General features: G+C 30.4%; 1 protein-coding gene across 13 annotated transcripts in view; it reads left to right on the top strand.

Annotated features, from left to right (window-relative positions):
- LOC139517421 (papilin-like) overlaps positions 1-18,911 on the top strand; it is a 125,575-nt gene extending 106,664 nt beyond the window's left edge. For 6 of the 13 annotated variants that reach the window (XM_071308416.1, XM_071308413.1, XM_071308414.1 and 3 more), the window contains 18 exons: positions 254-412; positions 1,078-1,245; positions 2,301-2,501; positions 3,258-3,440; positions 4,570-4,743; positions 5,203-5,397; positions 6,272-6,487; positions 6,861-7,028; positions 7,638-7,802; positions 8,114-8,440; positions 9,778-10,080; positions 10,721-10,891; positions 12,514-12,657; positions 13,715-13,841; positions 14,252-14,406; positions 15,572-15,844; positions 16,079-16,351; positions 16,633-18,911. In XM_071308416.1, the coding sequence (XP_071164517.1) occupies positions 254-412; positions 1,078-1,245; positions 2,301-2,501; positions 3,258-3,440; positions 4,570-4,743; positions 5,203-5,397; positions 6,272-6,487; positions 6,861-7,028; positions 7,638-7,802; positions 8,114-8,440; positions 9,778-10,080; positions 10,721-10,891; positions 12,514-12,657; positions 13,715-13,841; positions 14,252-14,406; positions 15,572-15,844; positions 16,079-16,351; positions 16,633-16,769 (3,539 nt within the window). In that variant the 3' untranslated portion in view covers positions 16,770-18,911. The remainder of the gene's footprint in view (positions 1-253; positions 413-1,077; positions 1,246-2,300; positions 2,502-3,257; positions 3,441-4,569; positions 4,744-5,202; positions 5,398-6,271; positions 6,488-6,860; positions 7,029-7,637; positions 7,803-8,113; positions 8,441-9,777; positions 10,081-10,720; positions 10,892-12,513; positions 12,658-13,714; positions 13,842-14,251; positions 14,407-15,571; positions 15,845-16,078; positions 16,352-16,632) is intronic. The other 7 variants (XM_071308423.1, XM_071308418.1, XM_071308424.1 and 4 more) reach the window with 3 other exon arrangements.
- The last annotated feature ends 1,067 nt before the right edge of the window (positions 18,912-19,978 follow it).

Genomic DNA, 19,978 nt, shown 5'->3' with positions numbered 1-19,978 from the left:
TAAATGTAGACTCTAAAATAAGTTTGACAGAATAATCATAGACACAATTGGGCAAAATCACCTTATTTAAGGGAAAAAGGGGGTGGGGTGTAAAAAAAAAGGTAAATTTTAAACGAAAAAGATAGTTATCTTACTTGGCGAAAAAAATAATAAAGTGGCGAAAAATATATTGTTTTGGCGAAAGAGGTGGCGAAAAAAATAATTGACCCAGGGGAAACCCTGTTGACATTGGTACATATTTTTCTATAAACAGGACCAAACAAGGACGGTTGTGAAGAAGGGTCAGGTGATGAGGATAACTTCTGTGAACAGTCTGTCTATCAATGTTGTGCTGATGGTATTACACCAGCACAAGGACCTAACAAGGAAGGCTGTCAAGAGTATGTTATTGTAACAGAGAAACCAGATCTCGGTAGGTAGACTTAACTAAATGATTTTGTTTTGTTGGGTTGCTTGCTGTTTTATTGACATATACTCAACACGTTAATTCATATTTGAATTACGTCATCTGGAAGAAATAAAAAAAACTATATTGAAAGAAACTGTATAAAGTCCGAAAATTTTACATGTGAAATCTTGATCAATCAAAACATACAGAACAATACCTGAAGAAACATTTAATATTGATTTAAAAGGTTACACTGGTCATTAGTTTGGTAGGATGACTTGTTGAACAAAGTATCTATTTTGTTTTGATATTTCTTCACATTATATACATTTGTAACAATTCTCTTAATTATGTAAACTTCTGGTTATCATTCATCAATTGTTTGTAAATGTGTATTTTTTGAATGAATACCTTTGAAGCAGTTTTTGGTATATATAAATTCTCTCCATCTCAACATTATAAACAATCTTCCATTGTAACAGAAAAGCAATATTTTCCACAGAGTATATAATTGTTATATGTTGTTTTAGTTATTAGTGCTATGTTACTGAGTTTTTTTTTTATATTTGTAAATGCACATGTCCAATACTAATCCATGCAATTATGATATTTTGTGAAAATAAAAGGTTCATACTTATAATCATCATAAAAAATATATCATAAGTAATTTCAATAAATTTTCATCGAAGGCCCTGTTTGTCAACAACCTGAAAAGAGGGGAACCTGTTCTGATTACACTGTGAAGTATTTCTTCAACACAACTTCAAGCAAATGTGAGAGATTCTGGTATGGAGGTTGCAAAGGAAATCAAAATAATTTTGACAGCGATGAAGAATGCCAAGCTGAATGTGTTAAAAGTATGTGGTTAAGTCTTGTAGTATGGATGGTACTTTATCTGTTACTGTGGATTCAATATTATTCGTTGGTTACCAATTTTCATGGGTTTCATGGGTACAGGTAAACCACGAAATTTAATGTTCAACAAATAAGTTTATATGCAGACCTCGGCAAAATCACAAAATTAGATATCCACAAACTTACAAGTTTCCTTTAACCACGAAAATTGGTTCCCACAAAAGATATGAATCCACAGTATTACATGTCAGCATTAATTTGATTTAAACATATGTTTTATTTCACTCCATGAGGTTTTCACTACAGCTTTGAATTTTAGGCTTTATCAATCGATTGGTATTCATTTGTTTATGAATCCTTTTTCAAGTATTTTGCAGTACTACATACAGTTTGTATGTTATCATTATGGTACCTTTTAAGGATGTACTTAGGTGAAATTGATATTATAAGTTTAATGAACATAAGTTGAGGAACAAAATAAGCTAAAAATATTGATAGGTTATGGAGATCCTTTTCGAGATATTTGAGTTCACTTTAGAAATGATGGGGAAAAGGCTGACTCAGTCTCTTATTTTATATTTGCATTGGTATTGTTTTGGTTTGTAATCAAAAGAAAAGAAATCTAGAAATCTGCTTAAATTTTGGTGAATGACCTTTTATGAGCTATTAAAGTCTTATGTGAAAGGAAAAATGGTTGTTATGGGGCAAAATATGTCATCTTGTATCGAAGAAAACAGACCAAAGAGTCGGAACATCTGACACAAATTCCTAATGCCCTGACTTCCATTCATTAGTCCATCTATAATTCATCTATGTGAGGTTGATATTTTTTTAAGGTTATTTATGATGAATTTGGAAACCAGTACAATTTCATGTTTTATGTTCAAGTAATTTACCATAAAGTGTGGTCAGATCAATTTTTAACTTGAAACACGAGTGTTTTATGATGTAAACTTTTAGAATTATATACCAGATTATTTTTCTTTCTGATTTCACATTTGCTGAAAAAAGAAAATTAGTTTAAGATCATATATATTTATGAAATATGAATTTACAGAGGATGTAGTAGAGACATTGCCAGTATGTCAGCAGCCAAAGCAGACGGGCAGATGTCGTGGATACTTCAAAAAATATTTCTACAACAAAGATAGCCGACAATGTGAACAATTTGTATACGGTGGTTGTGATGGTAACGACAATAACTTTGAGACACAAACGGAATGTGAAAGACGATGCAGGACAGGTGGAACATTAACAAGTAAGTTTTCTTTAAGGAATGACTGTAATATTTTTTCTGTCTATGAAGAAATAACATAAAAAATTTGGTGCACACTGAATAACGTGCATAGCGGGTTATTTAACAGTGTGCACCACCTTTTTTTATGTTATTTCAAATAGACAGAAAAAATATTACAGTCATTTCTTATCATTTAATTCTAAATTCCATTTTAAACCGAAGAAAACCATGCAAAAACGTTGATGACGTCACGGTCACATGACTAAATTATGTCTATGGGCTTATAACAAAATAACGTCAGCCAATCAGAAGACGCGTTACATCCAAAATTAAATTATTATGGTATAACACTCTATATGTTATGTACTGGTTTAAATGAGGATGATCATGTAAACTAACATACAATGGATAAGGCTTTGAATAGATTGATTGATTGATTGTTTTTAACACCACTTCCATAACTCATGGCAGTCATGAAATTCTAGCCATTAAGGTGAGAGTCAAATTCACCAAAAACTTTTCCGGTTTGAAATTCACGACCCCAGAATTAACAGGCTAGTAAATGCTGTAGATGTACTGCTTAGAACGCTTGGCTACCAAGGCCCAAAAGGTTTTGAAATGAATGCATCCCCTGTAATAAATACTACTAGACAGATTCCAGACAGTCTGAGAATTTACTGGGCAAAAGAAGAAATTGATTTGGGAGATCTTAGGTTTAAATGGTAACTTATTGATTTAAAGACATTTTTTAGCAGTACTTTTCTCCTTTATTTTCAGATGACAAATGTCAGCTACCATATGATGTAGGACCATGTAAGGGTAACATTCCAAGGTGGTATCATGATGTTAGACGAGGAGAATGTTTAGAATTTGGATGGGGAGGCTGTGAAGGAAATCTAAATAACTTCATTGATAAAGAAGCATGTGTGGATGGTTGCCTCAGCGTTGTTATCCCTAGTAGTAAGTCATGCACCAGAGGGTTATGTTCTGACATTAGGAGCAGCATTTATAACAGCACAATATACTATTTTCTATTATAAAGTTGAAATTTCAATCACATGTTTTCAATAAATAAATAGGGCAATACTGATTTTCCCCCCATGTTGATGAAATGTCAAATTTGGATCTGTTTCATATTTATGTTGTAGTTTATGTCACTTTAAAAAAATTTGTTATAAAAGAAGTGTTCATTGTATATATATGTACGGAAAAAATAAATCTTAATAATATTTTGGTTAAAATACTGTAGATTCTTTAATCCTGATGAAAGGATATTACAAGAACTCAAAAATATTTATTATATTTGATCAAGAAAGATTAGTGGGATATGATTCGGAATAAGTATACTTCAGATTTGACAGGTGTTTGTACTTAGGATGTAATTTGAAATTAAAATTTGTTTCCTTTGATAATTGATCAAATCAGGTTCATTATCAGCCTATCATCTTTATCTGGTAGATCTTGAAATTGAAAATTACTCTAAAACAAATGTAAGAGAGAGGCAAAAAGTACAAACTAGGTACTAAAAATCATTAGTTGAAAACAAACTGACAATGCAATGGCAAAAATAGACAAAATTACCAAAGGACAAACAACAGTATACAATAATAACTTCAATAGAAACAGGGGAAGGGCATGTAAAAAAAATGATGGAAGAAAAAAAAAAGATAATAAAAAAACATTAGAAAATAATAAGGTCTTTCCTCACATAGTGGAAATACTTTGGTTATAAAAAAGAAGATTTGGTATCATTGCCAATGAGACAACTCTCTACAAGAGACCAAAATGACACAGAAATTAACAACTATAGGTCCTTCAGAACTCTCACAAGCAAAAAACCCTAACTGTTTTAGTTGATTAATTAAACTAGATGTCATTGAAGATGTGATATGCAGTTTGAACTGTAAAAGGAACTCATTATATTATTTATTCAAACTTATTTAGTGTGTATTTACTGATATCAATAGATGACAAATTTCACTTTGTTAAACATGTAGGTACTAATATCAACACTTTTGATTAAAATTATATACCTAGTCTCCACTTATTATATTCTATCCATTGTTATATTCTTGATCAATGATTTTAGCCACAGATGTTTGTACACTGCCAAGAGAAACTGGTCGTTGCAGAGCCTCAATTCCTCGCTGGTTTTATGATCATACTGCTGGTCAATGTAGCCAGTTTACATATGGAGGATGTGAAGGAAATCAAAATAATTACGAAACTCAACAAGAATGTGAATCCATGTGTAGCAGGCAGCGTAAGTCATTAAATAAGTATTCATTTATACCTATTTCCCTTAGTGCAATGATAAACCTGATTTATGTTCAAGTAAAAATTTGCATTCCGTCAATTAATTTTAGTTTTGACTAGTAGTTCGGCTAGGTAAGCTTTAAATCATATGTTTATTATGCCCCCTGTTTTTTTTATGTCGATGCTAGGAAGTGATTCTGTTTGTTTGTTCATCTTTCTGTCCCGATTTTAAATATACTTCTCCTGAAAGGCTTGTTCTCAGAATCTTAATTCCATGTTGTACTTATACACTTTCTATTTCATTTCTTTATCCAATTGTTCTCATGGTTTACTTGGGTAATTAGTCATTACAATACACTACAGTTTACATTTATATTTGCTCCTAGGCACCTTATAAGAATTTAATGAAATTTTGTCAGAAACTGAACCATATAATACAATTGTGCATCTTATAATTGTCTTTCAGGAGTATGTCAGCCGTATGAAGAACCTTTGATATCGTGTCTAGCTTACATCAAGAGATATAGATATTCTGCTCAGACTGGAGACTGTGAGGAGTTTATTTATGGGGGTTGCAACGGGAACTCGAACAACTTTGAGACAAAGGAAGCCTGCAGGGGAAAATGTGCTCCTGGAGTAACAGATCCTAAAACTTATGATAGTAAGATTATTTGACATATAGTTTTTTTAGCATGGATATTTAAATTTATCTAGTGCATACTTGTAATTGAATTCAGTTAGTTATTTGGAATATTTTAAAAAATGTTTTGTAAAATTTATAAAATTCAAAATGTATATGCTTGAAAAAAAAAACTTTATTAATAGACAACTTTCGAGTTCAATGCATTTCTGGTTTTAGTGAACATCATTATTGCGTTTAGGGGCATCATCACTTCCTTTCCAATGTTGAGCAAGTGGTTGGAAAACTACAATACTATATTACACGAATAAAGATTTATTCGGCAAACTAAATTCTCATAATTGACAATTAGCACTGCTGTCATTAGGGAATTGTGATTAAGCACTTACAAAACAAACATTATTTCTAGTTTATCCTGCACAATTACGATCACTAAGACGCTTGATGAATGTTTATAGTGCAGGGATACAGGCGATCCCCTCTATCTGGTAAATGACATCACAAAGGCGCGCCAAATTGATGAGTTTTTTTCCGGTGACGGATGAACTCGAAAGTGGTCTATTGGTCTTGATATTTTATTGTACTGTAAATGCATCCAAGAACAAATTATTGGGTCATAATGAATATTATTATAAATAGCTTTCACAAATCATTTCTTAATTCTGCTTTCAAATGTAAAATACTGTAAGATAAAAAAAAAAAGCTTTTGATTGAAATATTAAATTTAGATTTATTTGTGTTTTTGAATGTTCAGCTATTTGAATAAAAGGGTATGACTATAGGTTCAAAGCTAGAAAAACAGAAATTAAATTTGAATTTATGGGGGAAATCAAACTTAAATAATATTTATCTCATGAAAGTTTTTCATGGAAAATGTTTTTACTCAATTCTTTAGATATATGTGCCTTAAAACCAGAGGCAGGCCGATGTACAGGACAAGATATTAAATGGTTTTACAACAGTACAACAGTAAGATGTGAGAGGTTTTACTACGGAGGTTGTGATGGTAACCCTAACAGATTTGATTCTGAAGACGAGTGTGATAGTTTCTGTAATAATGAAGGTTCAGGGGAAGTAACTGTTGTAGATCCTGATGTAACTGTTGATAGTTGTAAGTTTGTTTGGATATATTCAATACTTTTTGGAAAGAATGAAAAAGATCAAGTTGTTTTTGATTGTGTGTGATAAATTTTTTTATGGAAATATTTTTTTTTAGTTATGTTATATCTGTTATAAGTTTGCAAATAATTGGAACATTCAGTAGGCTATCTTTTAAAAAGTGAAAAGTTTTCATTGTTAACAGAAGGTGTAATTTTTTTTGAAGATAGAAAATGAGAATCCTAGCAAAATTATGAAAACCTATTGGTGTTACATATTTGAATTTCATCTTTATAAGTCCAGTGACGGATAAAAGAAATATGAAATTATAATCAGATTTTTTCGTTGTTGTAAATAAACAATTTATCAATATATATATGTTACAGCCTATTGTCATTTACCCAAGGAGAGTGGAGATTGTGAGAATTCTTTCCCAGCCTGGTATTATGATCATTTAGATGGTGTGTGTAAAGAATTTGTTTTTGGAGGTTGTGGTGGCAACAAAAATCGTTTTACAAGTAGAGACGTGTGTGAATCATCTTGTAGCAGAGAGGGTACGGCTAAACTTAATTTATGCTCTTGTTAAAGTGCGGCTTTTAATACAAATAACCTGTCTTGATGTCTGAGATGGTATAGCGTATAAGTTGGTTTATGATATTATCATGAGCTAGGATAGTTGTGGTTTAGATTTCTCCTCACAAACATAGATGGGAGGTTAACAGAAAAGTAAATCTACTTTTGAACAACTTAAATTATGGAATAGTAAAAATTTGGATTTAAATCATTAAAAGGTCAAGTCAAGGAAATGAATACTTCTCTTTGAAATCTGTCCATTCCATAACTTGAGTGTGTTTTAGAGTTTATTTGTGATATTTGGTTAGAGTGTTCAGAACTATGACAGTGAATAAAATACAAAGTGGAATTTGCATGAAAGCAAGCTGAATATCTTTATCAGATTCCCCCTGGAAAAATCACATCTAAAATTTTCATAATTTGGTAGTGCAAAGCACTCTGTAAAACTTGCCTGCAATAGACTTTATCTCAAACAATAAAAGACAAATTAATAGGCTGAGATCTCAAAACATGGTCTTTTCTTATAGGTATCTAACTTGTAATTATTTTGTATATCAGTTGAACAATCATGTTAATTGATCTCTTTGTAGCTGTTTGTAGACTACCTCCAGTAACAGGTAGATGTAGGGCCAGTTACCCACGGTATTATTATGATCTAAGAACTGGACGGTGCACACAGTTTACCTACGGTGGTTGTGAAGGGAATGCTAATAGTTTCCAGACCAGAGAGTCATGTGGAAGGAAATGTGGAGATGGTACGTATTTTGTTTACAGTAACTAGATAAATTTTGACACTCCGTGGATTCACGTTATTTTTACATGAAATGATAAATACACAAATATAATAAACTTTTGTCCAATCAATCTCTGCCTTCATTTCCTTTGTTAATGTTTTTAAACCTTTAATCCTTTAGAAAAAAAATGAAAATTCATTGGTTTTTTCTTCATTTAAATCAGTTAAGAATCATAAATAGACATATTATTTAGTTAAGACTTATTGTCATTATTGGAAGTAAAAGTATTAACAGTATGGCAGACATTTAAAAAGTTCTATGTCATTTTACAGACTTTTCAGATTTAGATGTATTGATTCCTGCTGCTTTTGTAAATCCGTTTACACCTAGAAATGTCACAGCTGTGTTTTACAATGGTGGCATAAATATAACCTGGAAGGCCCCTCTTGATGTCTTCCACCACTTTACCCATTATATTGTACAAATAAAGGCCCATAACTCTGATTGGAAAGAAGTCCAAGAACGTGTATACCCTCCCACCACTTCTTATTTTACACTGGATGTTATTCCGAGTACTGTCTACGAATTAAGGGTCTTTACCGTCGATGGAGAAATATATAGTGACCCAAGTGATGAAGTTGTGGTGTCAACAAAAAGTGGTCAGTTTGCATGAAGTGAACAGTCACCTGAAATAGAAAAGCTTAATAACATATTTTATGCAAATTTTTAGATCATCAGTTCTACTTGTATGGTCAAAATTTAGTTTTTTCATTGTCCCTACACCAAAAAATTTGATAATAGTACACCTATTAGATAGTTTATGACCCATCTCCATGTTTTGCATTTAGGTAGTTATATTAGATTAGTACAAAAGTCATGTCACCTCTCCTTGCTTTAACAGAGTTTTCTTCAGATATCTAAAATAAAATATCTTTTATTTTCATTTAGTGTCCTGTCTGAGAGATCACTATTTCAAAGTAAATGCTTGTCATTTTATGCCTTTGACATGTGATAAAAATATTTCTATCTATTGAATTTAACACATCATCTTTTCAGAAAAAATGAAATTCATTAATATATTCATATTATTGTGACCAAAACAATTGCAGTGCATGTCCACAAGTATTTGTCACCTTCCATATTTTGCTATATATTTATATGATATAACATTTTTCAAAATAATATTTTTTAATATAAGCAGTTGGTTTGATTCAATTTCGTCAAAATAATTTAATTAAATGGGGTCTAGTTTAAAGTACACACAAAATGCGGATCCATTACAACAAGTCCATGCATTGTAAATTGTTTCTTTTGGAATTTTTATGATTTTTAAAAATACATATATAGTATATAAATCAAATATGAGAATTTGAGTGTTGACAGCGAATGTCCCTTTAAATCCAACTAGAAACAACCTCATTTTAATCTTTTATATGAAATATGTAGAAAAACAATACTTGTAGCAAAAACTTGACCAGGCACTGTTATTACATTTAAAATTCAACTTAGACCTGTTTATTTTATCATTGTCTTTTTCTTTCTCTTTCAATTTTATTTTTCTCTCATTTTTCTATTCTTCATAATAACAGATGTGAAATCCAGACAACTAACACACATGCCTTACCATCACCTTTCCAATGCTTTATTGTAGTTTAGGTTGAGAAAATGTCATTATCAACATAAATTGAATTTACTCTTTTCTTTCGATCTATAGATATATAACTTCATGATCATCTCTATATATATACTCTTATCATGATATAACTTCATTCTCTTATCATGATATAACTTCATTATCATCTATATATATATATATATATACTCTTATTATGATACTAATTTAAATACATAAAATTATTTCTGAAAAATTAACATTTAAAGCTCTGAAATTAATATTAATACTTAGGTTTTCAGATCATAAAGAGGATTAAAATTGTGATTTTATGGATACACACATTTAATGTTATTCATTTATGTAAATGTTTATTTTGTACAGCCTTAACTACTCCCGATGTTACAATCCAGCCACCTGTTGTAACGGAACAGTGTAGACAACTAAAGGATTATGGAACTTGTAATGGACAAGAAGTCATGTACTATTTCGACAATACAATCAACGATTGTCGTCCTTTCTGGTATTCTGGCTGCGGAGGAAATGAGAATAGATTCCAGAATTCTACACGTTGTAGGAGAGTTTGTAGAGATGACTATACTAATGAAGTAATTCCTGTGACACCAGCGCCAAGACCAACAACAACCACACCTGTACCTACCATAGATACTAATGTTGTTATAACAGGTAAATAAGTTGGCAATACACCTTATCACTATTTGGAATACTGTGCCGCTCAACCAGAGAATCTGTCCCGCTTGAACTTTTGACGTCATACAAGAATTACTTTTCCATTGTGTCATCAGATATTTTCAATTATGATATCAAAAATTTACTTTGTGATGTCCAGTAATGGTTGACAAATAGCTATAAGGTGTATGCACCTGAAACCACCCGTAATTATGGTAGAAGATAAATACTTTTGCTTTTTTCGATAAGATACGAATTTACAGTGGTGCAGATACTCTTTGTGCATGTAATATAAGTTTATAAACAATAGTGTAGTAAGAAATTATAAAACTAAAACACATTTATTTATACTTTTCTTACAATGTAGTTTAGATCATGTTTCACATAACACACACTAGGAAAGTTCAGGTAATGAAGGAGACAAATAGGTCATCACTTTCATTTTCTTGCTTCATAAAATGGGTTGAAATTAAAGTTCACTGAAAAAAAAATCTACTCCCTTACTCACATTTATAATTCACTTCCTATTAAAGTTCTTGTTATTAAACTTTTGAAGATCAAATATGAATTTTAGTTACAGCCTTATCAGTAAAATGCAACAATTAAAAATAATAATTGTTAAATTGATATGTTATAGGTGATGAATGTGAAGATGATAGTGAGAGAGGTACTTGTACTAACTATACTGTACGCTGGTACTACAACAGGGGAGATAAGCGTTGTACACGATTCTGGTATGGAGGCTGTGGGGGAAATGGCAACCGATTTGTTACTGAGGCAGATTGTGAAAAAAGGTGTATCAACAAAGGTAATTACACCAGGCATGGTTGTACATCCTTATTATAGTTCCTATTGTGGTATGGTGGTATGGAACTTTGATTAACAAACATGCTCTATGATAGTAAATGATTTTTTTTTTTTATTAAAATTAGGAATTTTTTAAACTGTATGATGAATGGAATCTTCACATCCTCACATCAAAATTTATTTTATTCCCTGTAAAGTTCATTTGGAAGTGTCATCATATATCAAGCAGCCATGAGAAATAATCTTATTTGAAAATTTTGTATAGATATTATAATTTATCAACATTTGGATCAATGGATTCTTTGGGGGGGGGGGCAGTTGGCAGGGGTTGAACATCCAAACTGAAAAAATCATTTTTGACTGAAGCATGTACTTCTATGTTAAATAATTTAAACTATTTGAAAGCATGTGAATGAATTGTCAATCTTATATGTTATTCTGAATATTTAGTTTCTTTGAATGTTTAACAAATATTTTCATTTCTCCGTTTTCATTTTGAAGTTAGAAGTACTAATAACAACAAAAAACGAAATTTACATTGCATGTCAGCTGTTTCAAAAGAAATAATATATGACTAATTCTATTCTGCTGTGTTTGCAGTTTTTCATTAACAAGTTTTCATATATGCAGGAAATTATTATCAGTGCATTTATAAATATTATTTTGAAAATTACTTTTCAGTCACTTATTGATTTTTTGGAACAGCTTTCTTGTTTTCAATTTCTACCTTTAGCCTTGTGTGTATTTCAAGTTTTTTATTCTGATGTTTAGTTATAGCTTGTTTGTGGTCATTACAAAAATTTGTAACAAGAAGGAAAAGGTACTTTAATAGATAGGTCATATATGAATGTAAAAAGGACATACATGACTGAGATACATGATCATCAAAAGATTATTAGATAGCTCATTTATAGAATTGATTTTGTCTCATCTTCTTATTATATATTGACGTCAATACTGTTCAGTCTTCACGTTAAATGTAAGCCGGTTATTTTTTGAGTGGTGAAAAAAATGCCTTTTAAATTCTTGGTACAATTATATCTTGTATTGACCTTGGATTTTATTTCTTGACATTCAAACATTGTTTCTAAAAAGTGTTTAAAACAATTGACAGCAGATCTGCTCTTGACAGAAACATAACTTTGGTCTGTAATGATTAATAGCAATGTTTGATTGTATTTGTTTTAAACTGTTTTATGATTGACTTGTTCTTCAATGTCAGATGAGAAAAGTAAAAAATTTTGTATCTTTTAAATCGCTTGGAATAACATACAATTAGCTTATTTTTTTTGTTATCGCAGATGTCATTCTACAATGATGTTTCAATTATCATGTAATTTTTCATTGGAGTAAATTACTGAATAAGTGTAAACTCAGATATTTTTGTGTTTATTTATTATTGCAATTGTTGAAAAATGGTAAAAAATATGAGCTTAATTATTGCAATTTAGGACCTCTCCATTTTCATTTTAGTCCAACTAAAAAACTAAACACAAACATTTCTGAATTCATAATCAATAAAACAGTATTTGGTTAACATTTTTTAATACACTAGCTTTTCAAAGTAAAGCACAAACATCTTTCTCATCTGATATTAAACTCTAACCCTTTGCATGTTGTTAGGAATATATCCTACAGCCCGTCCTACTTTGAGACCTCGTACAACTTCCAGACCGCGTCCCCAGAGGCCATGTGACAACTCACCATGGGGATGTTGTCCTGATGGGATCACTGAAGCTCATGACTTTTACTTCAGTAACTGCAGAGGTAACATAAATTACCTGAGTACTCATATTATGTGTAATTATATAATGAATAAGGATGGAATCGGAATGGGAGTATTTAGCTATCTTGGATTGCAAATGAGTTTAATTGATTGGTCTAGATTTTTAGTGAAATAATACAATTTTAATGCCAAAATGAAATGTTTTGGTAGGACTTTGTATACATAAACAAATAAATTTGTATGATTTATATTATGGAAACAACACAGGTAATTTTTAGTATGTGAGTCTTCTATGATTAGCTACAGATTGAGTGTACATTTGGTTCTATTCCACTAATTTTGAACTTTTAAAATTTCCACTCCTAAAAATGGCTTAACGACCAGCATGTTTTTGCAATTGGAGCCATTCTTGTCATTCTGACATATCTATATGTTTTTTGTTACAAAGAATGTAAATAAAAGAAATATTTCTTTTTATTTGCTGAAAGTTTTTTTTATTTATTTGTAATCTTTTGCATATAACTTTATTTTTCTTGAAGTCGCATACCAGTGCTTTTTTTTTGCTTGTAGACAAAAATATTCTTGGGCATATAGTTTGTCATTTTGTAAATACATCTGTCTGTGTGTCTGTCTGTCTATAATTTAGTCTTTCTATATATGAATCTGAACAGGAGTTTCCAGATATTATCTTAAGCATATCTTAATAGTATGGTATGAATATAACATAGTCACCCTTCATGATATGCCCTTGTTTGAAATAACAACGATAATCTTTACTTATTTTCTAAGTTTCCTGTTCTGTTGAAGCATCTTATTTTATATAGGAGGAGTGTTCATGTTTAGTAAATGTTTAGTAAATGACATGTTTAAATGGGTTTATCATGTGATCATGTGAACATACAATTAAAGATAAAAGAATTGAATATAAAATATTATTTTGATTATTATAATTGTTGAGTTTCAATTGAAACATATAATACAGGAATACCAATGTTATTTTTTTTATATATTGACAAATAAGAAAAATAAAGTCCTAAGATTAATTTGTTCCTTTTGTTACAACTAAGTCCTTTGCTGATTAAATGTTTCTTATTTTAGTATATACTGGAACTGAATTAGGAAATTTAGTGGATGGAAACTCAACAGTTATTGTGGAGCGACCAGATAGGAATCTATTTATAGAATGTGGAGGTCCTCAGGGAACTGTTTCTTGGTACAAGAATGGGTAAGTATTGGATACATTTGACTTTAACACAATAAGTTTGATAAGCACTGGAATCACTGCTAAGTCTGTGTAACTTTTCTGCCTCTGACATAAAACATTTTTTTTTCTTCATTTGAATAGAATGCAAAGTTAAGTTTTTTGTTTGGTTTTTATTTATTTTTTTAAATCTCTGCATTTTTTAAATCTCTGCATTTTCATAACCAATCAGTTTGAAAGAATTAAACTAATTATCTTGTATAATTGCTATTAATTTTAAGGAAAAACTCCCCCAAAAATTCAGACAACTTCTATTTATAGTAAGATAAACTGAAATGTTAATGTTTTTGACTGATGGCAAGTTTGTGTATGTTTGTTTCAAATTTCAAATGTGTATAGTTAAATAAAACAGTCTGTTTTGTCTTTTCTTATAGAATATTGATAACATCAGATCGTAGATACACAGTATATGAGAATGGATCTATATTAATCACAACACTGACTAAAGACGATTCAGCTGTGTATGCCTGTAGAGTTGATGATGGAATTCATAAGGCTATTGTCAGAAGGTTTAGAGTCCAGATAGAAGGTAGAAATCATTTAATTAATAAAAGTAATTTTAGTTTTCAAACCTTTTGAAATTCCAATCTGGGCTGGATTTTGCAATAAACTGTGATTCATAACAATATAGGAATAAATGTGCGATTAAGGTAGCACAAATGGTGCCCATAGAAATTTCTGTTTTCTGCTGATTGCAAAGCAGGTGATGATGTTGTCGAGTAGAAAAATAAATTGTATCAGCATTTTGAATGGTATTTAAAATATATGTATAACATGTAGGTTTATAAACACTCGGTAAAATTCTGAACCAGTGAAATAATGTCTTATGATTATTGTTTTTAAGGACATGGTATGATAAGGCCTGTTTTTGGCCCCCTATTTCCCCATTTTTCAAATTTTGTTTTGGAAAGCTACTTATCACGTTAAAATATTCCCTTAGGTAAGAAGTTTGTGTAAATGAACTTCAAACCCATTAATTTTAGAAAATGGTGAGATAAGGGGGTTAAAAGGGCATCAAAAACGCCAAAAGAAGGAAAAACTATGATTTTTTGCCATTGCTTCTTTAAATTCAACAGTGTGTGCCTAAGTGACCGGGAGAAAATTATGGCGATTAAGTCAGCAAAAGCAGTTCTGGGTCAAGTAGGCGCAGGCACTTAAAAACTAAAAATTTGTTGTACAGAACACCTGTAAAGTGAATAATAATTACAATATTTGAATAATAACAGAAAGTTAACCCCCCTTACCACACCCAGTTGTTACAATTAGTGGTTTTGAAGTTCATCTAAGCAAACTTCAAATGTCAGGGAATATTTCAACACAATAAGTAGCTTTCAAAACAGGATTTGAAAAGTGAGAAAATAGGGGGGCCAAAAACAGGCCTTATTGTACCTTGTCCTTTAGCAGTTAGAATGGACTTTGCTCCTTTTTAATATAATGAATAGAAGTAAAAAAACACATGATTATTGACCTTTTCATTAAATTTTATATGTTTATTTCAAACAATGCTGGCTCGATTAGTTGAGTATTGTTAATGGTTCCATGGTCTTTTAAATATTTGTTTTTATTAGTCACAAGTAGACTATAGGTAGTCAAACAAGATAAATACAAAAAATAACTATGCTGATGCATACTAAAGTAAATAAAAGAGCCAAAATTAGTCTGTGATTACATTTAATTAAATTGTCTTGTTACAGTTCCCATCACAATCTTCCCAACACCAGGAACTATTGTTGTGAGACCAGGAGATAATGCCTTCCTTCACTGCCAGGCCTATGGAAGTCCTCAGCCCACTATAACATGGACTAAGTCAGGACAACGTGTTGCTAACACAGGCAGATATTATGTATATCCTAATGGTACACTAATCATAACTGATACTCAACAGACTGATATTGATGATTATACATGTACAGCTAGAAATAGTCAATCATCACCAGTACAGAGACTTGTTAGATTATCTTTACAAGGTAACATACAACATTATATGAAATAGATGTTAATGTGCAGTCATTTTTTATATGACCACAAAATGCAGGCACGAGTATTGAAATGTTTATAAAATAATTTATCTATTTATTACATTGCTATCTATATTTGTTTGACTAGTTTGTGTTTTATGCATTTATTTGTCATTTTGAAAGTTTTTTCAGAAACTTCATTTATGAAATATATATTATACAACAAATGTCTGTCAATTACAGATTCAGTATCAGCCAGAATTAAACCTGTTGAAGGAAGAATAAGAGAAGGAGATACTCTTTATTTGACATGTGATGGACAAGGGTTTCCCCCACCTACAGTAAGATGGGAGAAGATGGGGGTAGAGCTGGTTACAACTGGTAGGATGACAGTTAATGGTGCTAACCTACGAATTACCAGTGTAACATTAGACGATACTGGAAGTTATACTTGTGTGGCCAATAATGCTGAAGAAAAATCTGAAGATTCTAAATCCATACAAGTTATTCCTAAAGGTCAGTTATAGTTATTAATGGGTATAGGCAGCAAATTCAGCTTGATTTGCATATAATTTGCATTTATTTTTAGGTGTAATTTACAGAAAATTAAGAGATTTGCAATTGATCAGCTCTAAGTTAGATTACTCTTAATATTTTTTTTGTAAAATTTATATGAAAAATTTAATTGTAATAGATTGGAAAAGAAATGTCTACTACTTTAAATTGTACTCAAATGTATATGGATTTGTTATATAGGAAAAGGCAATAAATTAAAAAAAAATGCTTTTATTTTTCAGATGTGGAACTTCCTGAATGCAAAGATTCAGCATCTCTGACTATGTGTCGTCTTATTGTTCGAGCTGGGCTCTGTGGATATACAGATTATTCAAAGCAATGTTGCTATAGTTGTGACCAATCAAAACTTAGGGGCTAAATGTTAAAGAGTTTACTGTAGAATTATTATGCATGAATGAAGTCTTACATATTTCTTGGATCTGAAGAATTTGATATCCAGTTTAAAGATTTTTATATAAAAAAAAAGATGTGTTTTAAATCAATGTAAATCAGAATAAAAAATCTATTGATAATTTTTTTTAACATTTTTGAACTTAATTGCATATAATTAAGTAACACAGGTAGTTTTCTTCTTTTGATAAAGGAATCTCACTCAAAAATGGCTTGATGGTTTGTTGACCCCAATATCAACAGACTGCATTCCATATGTTTTAGGTACCAGAATTAAAAATAATGAAAATAAATTAAATTTGTGAAAAAAATGGTTCCTACTTTGTAAAGGATGCAATCATTGAGACAACTTATAAAAAATCTAATATAATGCTACACTTTGTCATTGGTTGGCAATCATCTTTTGATTTATTTAGAAACTTAAAACATAGGACAGTGCAAGGAAGTATTTTTTCTTCTTTATGCATAACAATTCTACAGATAACTAAATGCAAGGGACATAACTCAATCAAATACAATAGATTACCTCCCATGTCACCTTGCTGTAACATACATTTTATAAAATTGTACTCTATGCTCATATATTTTCTTTTTGTAAAAAAAATAGTTGTATAATTACTTTATTTGTTTAAGAAAGCTTTAATATTTTTACCTGTCTATATTGGTTTTATAGTTATATACAAGAAAGAGTTGTTAAATATTTCTATGTACAAGTTGTGTCGAAGAAGAAATCCATAAGTAAATACTCTCGTTGCAGAATATATCCATTTAATGTTTACTTATCAGGGGTTGTAAGCCTTTTTTTTTATCATTTTTTTTGAAAATGTATACCTCAAAAATGTAGCTAAAGCATAACCAATTTTTAAAATTTAATATTTTATACCCACTACAATAATGTAAATTCAAGTGTTGTAAAGTTTTGTGTAGAGGTTGAATATTCTCTTCAAAACGGTTGTCGGAATTTATTAAATACTTAATTAATTGATTGCCAGTAGTTTATACAGATTTGAATTAAATTTATCCATATATTTATGGGAAAAAAAAACAATTTATGCAGAAGTCAAGCTGAAATTCAACCAGGCAACTTAAATTGAATTAAGCAAGTTCTAATTTGAAAGACAATATTGAAACAGTTACTTCTATATGTATTGTCTATGCCAAATAAATTTGTGTTTCGAAATGAAAAGACTAGTCAAGCTTGAACAGATTTTCTAGTATTCCTAAGATATCTCTTGGAAAATATCCTTTGCATTTTTATTATTTTTGTATTTGAAAATCGAAGATGTAATTGTCTGATATTTTCCAGCATAATTCTTTTTCTTCATATATTATTTCTAAGGTTGAGAACTTGTGTTCAATCCTGTTTTATGCCAGTATATATGTTACCTAGTTGTTACAGTCATGGAATGCCAGATTTTCTGAATGACCTGTAGCATAATTTAGTTTGTGAATTTTGTTTTTATGAAGGTCAATGTCTATCTTTAGAATTAATTTTAGAGGATAGCTTTTTGCAATGTAGTTTACATATTGATTGTTTTCCAAATACTTAAAATGAAATGCTTGATAAATTTGCCCATAGTAAAATCATGTCTGCAGAATTTTTCTAAAGAAAATAATCCCAGTTCAGATTGAGTTATACATCGAAATGTTATGAAAATTTATGTTTATGTATTTTATACCTTAAATGTTAGCAGAACAAAATCATGGCTTTTGAATATCAAATGCTTTCGTCACTTAAACCTGGTCATTGTAATGCCATGTTATGTTCTGAGAGTGCTTGTATATTTTTAATCAAAATACCAAATTATGTTTGTATCTTTATTTCTGGTATATATGTATTAAAACTGTGTAATATGTAAGTAGTGCTAGATTTATTATTGACATTGTAGTATATTTCAAATTTGTCATTCTTATTTCTATGGCTTTGTAAAATATATGTCTGTAGGAAAAAGATTGATTCATAGTTCTATTTGAGATAATTTGGATTATTAACCGTAAGATTAGAATCAGTATTGTTAGTGTATAGACATGAATCAGTTCTTTCCCTACAAACCCTCATCAGTCTAAGTCACATAAGAAATTATAACTATTAAAAAATATGAAAACTAAATTATGTTGAATAATTAATCCTTCAGAGGATTATGCCAGACAGTTGACAAAAGGTTAAAAAAGACATCATTACTCTTTTCAAATGGGTAAAATTTTTGAAGTCATTGGTACAAGTTAGGGAAAAAACTGCTGATCATTTAAAAACACTTATCTATCCTTAAAGACTCAAATATTGACAAACACTTGCCTTACCTGTATGACAATTATGTTGTTGTCCCTGCAAACAAAGCTCCACACAATATTGTTTAACTTTTAGTAACCCATCATATATTTTTTCAACACTTACTAAAGAGGAAGTGGCAATCATAGATTGATTCATCAGTTGTTGATTCAATTACGGGTTTGGATTTCAGTACATAAAATTGGTAAAAGAAATGATGAAAGTTTAGTACAAAGCAGTGAATATATATACATTGAATCTTATAATCCTGAAAATAAATATATTTGCCAATGTTAAGCAGCCAACAATTTATCAATTGGCCAAAACTCTGCAAGCTTCTTGAAAAACAAAGTTTATAAATGGCTAGGTCTTCCAACTGTTGACAAATAACTAATACATTTGATATGGATTTTAATGATTAAAGAAACTTTTGGGCTATTTCGTGGTGGCCAGTTTTTATTGGTGCAGGAAGTCAGTGTCCGGAGAAAACCACTGACCTTCGATAGGAAAATTGACAATCCTAATCAATTAAGATTGGAGTCCAGTGCACCAGCTCGATCAGGGTTTCAAACTCACAATCTCAGTGTTGACGAGGCTCCAATTACTTATACATGTATCTATATCAGCTATAAGCTGATTTATTGTGAAACTCCCTAATACAGGATGTTGTGATTTAGGCGTGGATACTAAAAGTTCCTCTTACCTACATAAATCTTTAACCGCATGCAGCAATATAAAAACATAAGACCTCACATCTTCCTTTACAACAGATATACATTGAAGAAGTGTTGTCTCATTAAAAAGACCAATATAGATACAAATACTTTGTTGTATGATTGGACTCATCTAACATTTTAAAATAAACAACTTTGATTTTTCAGTGGATCAGTGACTTAATCAAGATGCTT

Source organism: Mytilus edulis, chromosome 3, assembly GCF_963676685.1.
Source record: "Mytilus edulis chromosome 3, xbMytEdul2.2, whole genome shotgun sequence".
In the NCBI taxonomy this organism is placed as follows: Eukaryota; Metazoa; Mollusca; class Bivalvia; order Mytilida; family Mytilidae; genus Mytilus; species Mytilus edulis.
Note: the sequence above shows the minus strand (reverse complement) of the source record. Positions and strands in the feature narration are given on the sequence as shown.